The sequence below is a fragment of the Gekko japonicus genome, unplaced genomic scaffold, assembly GCF_001447785.1.
Source record: "Gekko japonicus isolate JY-2015 unplaced genomic scaffold, Gekko_japonicus_V1.1 scaffold993, whole genome shotgun sequence".
Lineage (NCBI taxonomy): Eukaryota > Metazoa > Chordata > Lepidosauria > Squamata > Gekkonidae > Gekko > Gekko japonicus.
In genome coordinates, this window is record NW_015168077.1 from 521257 (window position 1) to 529496 (window position 8240).

The following is an 8240-nucleotide window of genomic DNA, read 5'->3' on the forward strand; positions in this document are numbered from 1 at the left end:
GTGTGGCTGGATGACCAGACTTCTGGTAACATGTGGGTGCGGCCTAATATGCTAATGAGTGGCACTATCAGGGCTGTGGCCTAATATGCTAACGAGTTTCTGCTATTGGGTGTGGCCTATTATGCTAATGAGTTCCTGCTGGGCTTTTTCTACACAAAAAGCCCTGGTTTTCACCATCCTGAATAATTTTGTGTCAAACTTGTCCACGACACCACTCCCACCTAGTTCCAGATTGTTTATGAATAAATTAAATAGTACTGGCCCAATAACTCAACACATTAACATTGACCTTTAAAGCCCTAAATAGCCTAGAAACAGAGTACCTAAGTTTCTATTTCTATCCATATGATGCTGTACATGACTTTAATATGAAATTCATGAGATTATGCTTGATGAAATTATGAATACTGCTGACTTCCATTTTCAGCAAGACCAAATCAGAGTGGAACAAAGTTTGCTAGAATCTTGTGGATTCTACTGCAGGCCCAGAAGCCTCCTTCATTATTAATACAGCATGACATTTTCCCTTGACCATGTTGTCTATGTGGAAGACTCCAGCTTCAGTGTGGCAGGATGATGCCACTGGCTATGCTTAGTGCAGGAGACTTTCTTGTATGTGCAGTGTGGATAACCACTGGGGAAATTCTCAAGACTTACCAGAACCCCCATTCTCCTTTGGACTTCATCCGGATTTAAAAACCCTACTATCAGACCTTTTTCAGATAAGTGTCAAATTGTTCCATGGTAAACCATTTATAGTCCAATATAGAAAAAGCAGAAGACTAGTAATATAAATTACAAGCATGACATATTTTTTGTTGTTGTTCAGTCGCACAGTCGAGTTCGACTCTTTGCGACCCCATGGACAAGATCATGCCAGGCTCTCCTATCTTCCGCCGTCCTCTGAAGTTTGCTCAATTTCATTTTCGTTGCATCTATGACACTGTCTAACCATCTCATCCTTTGCTGTCCCCGTCTTCTTATTAGCCACTCAAAAAGATTTTTCACAGACTGCAGGATCTGACAAGCAGCTGCTGTTCTTGTTGCTACACGAGTTTGGCACATTTCAAAATGTTGATTATTACCTTGAAAGTACCATATGGTATTGCACTGGCATTCGGAAGAGATCTCTATCATATTCCTGCACAGTATGGCTTTTCCTGCAAGCAATACTCCTCCTCCGTATTTATAAAGCATTCAAGTGCATCATGCAAATTGGCCCCAATCCAGACAAAGAGAGAATGAGCATTGTAGTTTGAGTCCCACTTAAATCAATAGGTCAAGTTAGCTATAATAACTGGAGCCCTATTTATTTCAGTGTGCCTCTTTGGATTGGGACCATTATCTCACTAACCCTTGTAATTACTGCGTCTAAAAAATGTGAACTGTTATCCTCAGGTTACACAAAGAAGGCTGTGGCTGAGAGATAGCTGGAGGATACTACTTATTTAGAATCGAACATTTTGTCACATAGAAAACAAAAACTACAGTTAAACCAAAGGTATGATGGCCTATACAGAAAATTGGATTACTGGGTTTTGTTTGCAATGAATCTTTCTCTCCCACCCCAACTTTTTGGTTTCATGTTATTAATCAAGAATTCTATCTGTGTGGATTGTATACTTTAAAGATTTTTTGCTCAATTAAAGGAGAAGGAAATAGTTAAAAAGCTTCAGTACCATTTTATTTTATATTCCGGCTTGTTGTATATATTCCAGCTGTGATAGAAGAATACACACAATCTGCAGACATTCAGTAGCCTTTATTCAAATCAGGTATTGTTTGCTTTCTTAGAAGTTATAATTAGCTTTTCTTTACACGTATTCAAGAATGCTCACTTTCTAATTTACAAGAAAGATGCTATGTACTGATGATTCTACTATAGTAAGAATGAAAAAATGCAGTCGTGTGTACCACTCCGCATCAGTCTAAGCCCACTGAAATTTATAGGTTCAAAGTGGAGTGATTCTGCTCAGGATTGCACTACTAATCTTTACACACTGTGATTTTATTGCAAATAAGATCAGTTCTACCTTCTATAACCAACCAAGCAGGAATAATACTGCAGCCCTAGGTTAAAGCTTTATTACCATGTCAGAGTGCCTGATGTTGGGGTTCAGAACACACTCAAAGCTTTTTTGTCATGACAGCACACCAACATTACTTTGTTTGCAAAGATCCCTGATCCCTAGACACAACAGTGAAAAACAATATTTAAAGGAAAGGGGAACAAGGAAACTGCACACACTGCAGTGGGCATTTCCACAGAAGCTTTCTAGCTATACTCTACCTACAGACCTAGAGAACAAAAGCTCTGCAGTCAACAGTCTATGCATTCATCTGAACTCGACTCCCGCTGAGCAGGACACAGGATGAAACTGATTTCTAAGAAGCTGTACAAAGATTGTCCGAACAATTAGGAAACAGAGACAACTTTGGAACAAATTTTGGAAAGATTTAAGGTGTAAATCTACGCTATTAGCACAGATCATTTTCTGTGCTGGGCCAAAGCTTGTGAACCTTAATGCAAGGTAACATTCCCTGTATTTCTGCCTGAGTAGTAAGGTAAAGAGAGAGAATCTGGCCTTTCTTGGTTTAAAAACTAATTTTAACATACATTCAAAAAAACACCTGTAAAATTAAACATAACTAGACTTGCTTGCTTCTGTCCCATTTTACTGGGGATCTGCATTCAAAGGCATGGATCCACTGATATCATGTCTGCTTCTACCTTAAAATTCTTGTGTCATCAATCCCCTATGGTGATGGGTATAATGGACATTTAAATCTGCCCTTATCAGCCTATCTGTGCTGATAGACAGACTTTAGACTTTAGAAAGTTAAAATACTGATCTTTGATAAAGGTAAACAGCCAAGTTGTTCTTGGTAGTTAGTTACACTAAATGTTTCCAATAAAATTGCCACCGCGTGAAGGTCAGTTAATGCATCCTTTGCTGTCGGCCAATGTGCAGTTCCAGCGAATTCTTGCCGTAGCTGGGATGGAAGATCATTCTGCAGTGGCTAATTAGATGCAATACCTACCACTTCTGTCACGACTGCGGTTTACAACTGAAAATTGATTCTGTGCAGAATTACTTCAGTTTAAGGCAATTGACCTTAATGTGCATAGTACCTCTGTAGTAACTGTACACAGGATTGCATCACAAGTATTTGTAAAGGTAGGAAAAGGCATATCATATAGTACCATATGTAAGGGAAATTGTGAAGAGCTGTGCCAGCCACAGACTTATATGCTGGTATGTTGAAAAAGATCAGTGTAGCTAGTTTTAAATTGGTTGATATTGCGTATTTCTTTATCAAGAATGCCCAATAAAATACCCACAGAAGCCAGGCTTAGCAAAAAACCCCACAAGCCATGACAGAGAAGCAGCAATGACACAGGTTATTCATGTCCCCAAAGAATGAATACCAATAAGTTGTGCGTGAGGAGGTAGAGATAAAGTGTCACAGCAAAGAGCTATTAATCCTCTACATTTTTTATACCACTGTTACATCAGAAAGCCTACAGATTCCCTAAACCCATAGTGATGATTTGATATGTAGGAAGACAACAAATGGTTCATATCTTGAACTCCTGGACCCTGGGGGGTACTGAGGAATTTGCACCCTGAGCAAAGAGTTCAGGATATGACCCTGATAGAAGCAGCTATAGTTGTGCTTCTCCTTTCTATAATACCGGGATATTGTTAAGTGAGTTTTTGATTGTTTACAGTGCTACTTGGGGATCAGTCAAACCAATGATCTCCCATGCAAGTCCGATTCCACTCCAGGCCACAGTTCCAACACCATTCAAATCTGCACTGAGATCGTGGACACTTCATATGCATGCATCCACCTGGACGAAAACAACAGAAACAAGAAATTGCAAATGAGAGACAGTTTATTGGTGAATGCTCAAACAATAAAATAACGTTATATGGTATATATTGATTGGTATGAATTCCTGATGCTTGGATGCTATGAACGTGTTCAAAGTTGATTATGGTTTTTTTCAAAACTCCCACTTGTATTGTCAAATGTAGGTAATATATGCCCGTTGTTAATACCAATTCATGTTCTAACATGGGTAACAGGTCTGTCTGAAACTCCATTCCTACCCAGTTTTAGCACTGACTGATGAGTGCAAATGACACGTCCAAGATGAGCACAAAGCAGGCTTATAACATTTTGGGATGTGTTGGAAACAGAAGGGTCTTCATGCTCTGTCCAGTCAATCCAGCAAAAGGAAGACAGTTTCTGTCTCTAAAAAGCTGACAAACTAACTGAGATATACAAGTTCAGGCTGCATTTAAGGTTCAGATTTAACTGCTCTAAAATTTATAGGCTAGATAAATTCAGAAATCCAGGCTTTAGTAGATGTGTTTTCCCTCAAAGCAACACAGCTGAAATTCATCTTGACTACCTTTGTACTAGAATTGCCTAGAAATGAAACCAGGCCAGTCGGCTTCTGTGCCTTTGATAACTCCTTGAGTCATCTGGTGATTTGAATAATCAAAAATCATCTGGTGAAGTACAATGGAAAACATCAGTACCTTCTAATGTTAAAGACACAGCACCAACGGCTGGTAAAAAACAACAACCCTGCAATCTTCCCTTGCCACAGAACATTGTGTTCCAATAACCGCATGTCCAAGCACAAATTAAGGTTCTGATTTTGACCTACAAACACACGGTTATGGAGCTATGACTGTCAGTTCCCTGCCTGTACACACAGTGCTTCTCTGTGTGGCTGTTTAACAATCATTCATTCAACAATCATTTTGCACTGTGGACACATGCAGTTTCAGGCTTGGAGAAAAGTCCATACACTTACGGACTACCAATCAATCGTTACATTTCAACCTTACCTCTTTGCTGAGATGCCTAAAATGATTGGGGCTAATACTGCCAACACAAAAACTGTAAAAAAAGGAAGCATGGATTGATGGTCTTTGCAGACATCCTTGGAGCCAGAAAGTATGGCTTTGCCATTGACTTAAAGCTGAGTGCTCAGCTTATAAAACACTACTTTGCCATTGACTTAAAGTTTGATCTGGAACCAGTAACTGACATAAAGCTGAGTGCTCAGCTTATAAAACACTGGCTGCCTGTATTTTTCATAAGAGGTATACAAACTTTATTTCAGTGTTTTAAAGAACAGTGTGGTCCTTGAAGGGAGAGTGATCTAGAAATATTACTAGAAGACATCAGGATTTCTCTCTTGTTAAGGGGACAGAATAACATGGTGAGACAGCTGCCAGGGCCCCCAGCTGACCAGAGAAATTGGAAAACACTACCAAGTGTTTCCAACTTTGTTCCAATGCTGAGTATGCTCAGACACATGCATGGCGCTACAATAAACTTCAACAGCATGATGTAGTATGGGGAGCTTTGGTTGCCGTAGTAATCGCAATCCAGCCATTCAGAACAGTGTGTGTTTGTTGTGGTATAATTGTGGAGTGGCAGTTAAGAACTGACAGTTGACTAGGAAGGGTGGCTAAGGGAGTGAGAGGATCAAGAAGGATCCCCATTCAAGCCTGAGGGAAATAGTTCCTAGAAAGGGGGGGATCCCTATCCAGTCTAAACAAAATAGCTCCTAAAAAAGAAGAAAAAGGGGCTCTCAGCCAAAAACAAGATAAAGGGATATCCTGTGAGGGAGGGTGAAATCATCATAGCATGTATAAATGTTTGTCCACCTACTGAAAGGAAGTTTCTGGATGATTGTTATCTTACTATTTTATGATCTCTCTAAAACAAAAATCTACAACCCAAACACCACAGGAATACTTAATGTGACATGTTTTCAGAAGTGGTTTTCAGCTCCCAAGTTTTTAATTAAAAACACTACATGGCGACTCTAGAAGGTTAACAAATCTGTCCCATTCATTCTTGTATAAAGGAAATACAAACAGCAAAGCTACAATGATCTACAGAAATAGAACAATATACTGTTCTGCACTTTCTGGAATCCTTAGCTAAGCCAGAGGGTAGATTACTTTGACTGTGTTGTATTGCTTCATCTTCTAAGGAAAGCTATTACTATGAAAGATGGTAACAGAAATGCTGGTTGTCATCTGTTTAACCCACCATCTTTTTCTACTGGTACGTGGCAGCTAGGGCATGGTTTGGTTGTTCTCTTGATAGTTTCTTTGGATGCCTCTTCCCATCGAGCCTGTCTGGCTGCATGCTCATCAACTTCATAGCCCTGCAAAAAGAGAAGAATATGTGAATGTTTGAATTTGCCTGAATTTTTCTGCAGACCCTGTTTCAGACTAAAATCTCTGTACAACATGGGATGCATCACTGGTCCCCCCCACCAACTCAACTATTTTCAAGGCAAAAAAGTGCACAGTAGAAGCTTAAGAGCTGTGCTCCTACCTTATTTTATGGACCCCTAACAGTAGTTTGGAAGGGAAGATGGCATGGTATAGCCCGATCTCATCAGATCTCAGAAGTTAAACAGGGTCAGTACTTGGAAGGGAGACCTCCAAGGAAGACTCTGCAGAGGAAGGCAATGGCAAACCATCTCTGTTTCTCATTTGCCTTGAAAGGCCCTTGCCACACAGCCCAGGGGGTGTAGTGAGAAGGGGATACTGGGTAAAATCACTCCCATTTTCCTCTTCTACTAGCACAAGAAGCACCAGTGGTGCAAAGGGGGAGTGATTTCATCTTGCCCCTTTCCTTAGAGCAGGGCTTTTTGTCCACCTAAATCCCATGCATCAGCTTTTGGGAAGTCTTGGGGGTCACTGTAAGAAGGGAAAGACAAGACAGAGAAGCAATAGCAAATGCTTTTTCTTCTGGAGCTAAGTTGGATCCAACCTCTTATTCTGTTGTCCCACCCACAATGTACCATTTGGCTCCATTTTTTCCTTAATCCTCCTTTCTACCTTTCATTCCTTAAAATCAAATTGCAAGTACAACCCTTTCAGAATTTGCTACCCACCTACTCCCTTACAAACTTACCTGACTATTATGACCACCTTCAGAGGCCCTACTTTAAGCACCCCCATCATCTGAGAATAGGCACGCGGCAACCCAAAAAAAAGCCTTCTAGGTCATGGCACCAAAATTATGTAATTCCCTCCCCAGGGAAATTCACCTGTCCTCAATAATGGTATTTTGCCAAGAGGTGAAGACTTTTCTGTTTCATCTGACCTTCGAGGAAAGGCTAAGGGCCTTGGAAACGTTTAGTTTGGAGAAGAGGAGACTGGGGGGGGGGGACATGATTGCTCTCTTTAAATATTTGAAAGGCTGTCATTTGGAGGAGGGCAAGGAGCTGTTCCAGTTGGCAGCAGAGGATAGGACCCGAAACAACGGGTTTAAATTACATGCAGAAAGGTATCGGCTGGATATTAGGAATATCGTGTGGATATTAGGAAAAACTTTTTCACGGTCAGAGTGGTTCAAAGGTAGAATCAGCTGCCTAGGGAGGTGGTGAGCTCTCCTTCACTGACAGCTTTCAAGAAGAGGCTGGACGAATATTTGTCAGCTTTAGGCTGGTCCTGCATTGAGCAGGGGGTTGGACTAGATGGTCTGTATGGTCTGTATGGCCCCTTCCAACTCTATGATTCTATGATTCCTTGTTGTTTGTTTTTAATTGCTGGTTTTATATACATATACTATTTTTAAAAGTTGATTTTAATGACAGTTTGTTTGCCACCTTGAGGGCCCTAATTGGACAGAAAGATGGGATACATATATTTTAAATAAATAAATCTTTGGAATTCCCTGTTCTCAAAGATGAAAGCACATATGAATGTTGGTTAACATGATCATGTATGTACATCACGGCCCATCTAGAACAATGTTGCTCAAACTTACACAAATATGTCCCTTGCTCTCCTCTTGAATTCCTTACAGATATGACTGGACACAGAGGTTGTTGTGTCAGTGCAACTTTGTGATACTAATAATCTCTCCCCTTATATAAAGCTGTAGTGGGGTCCAACATTCCAATGCGCACCATTAGTGTTTAGACGGTGGACCTGCTACTTAGTGTATGTCCACCAATAAGAAAGAGAAGATCAGGTCCCACCCACACCACCACTGCCGCGAAAATTCACCTCACGAGTCACCAGACGCCATTTTAATTGCAGGACAATGAGGACGAGGGCCCTGCCAGCCGCCACTTTCTGAGTTGGTGAGTTACGCCTGCCTCCCCCCCCCGCCCAGTAGAAGCCCGACGATGACAGCTGTGGCCGCAGATCGCCCAGCTAGGCCCCGCCCCCACGCCCAGTAGA

At 41.0% G+C, this 8240-nt stretch overlaps 1 protein-coding gene across 1 annotated transcript in view; it reads right to left on the reverse strand.

Moving 5' to 3' along the window:
- Positions 1-1765: 1765 nt before the first annotated feature.
- The window catches only part of PARK2 (parkin RBR E3 ubiquitin protein ligase), a 154766-nt gene continuing 148291 nt past the window's right edge, over positions 1766-8240 (reverse strand). Inside the window, exons 5-6 of the mRNA XM_015414655.1 lie at positions 6088-6205; positions 1766-3856 (exon numbers count right to left, since the gene is read on the reverse strand). Of these exons, the coding sequence (XP_015270141.1) occupies positions 3747-3856; positions 6088-6205 (228 nt within the window). The 3' untranslated portion in view covers positions 1766-3746. The remainder of the gene's footprint in view (positions 3857-6087; positions 6206-8240) is intronic.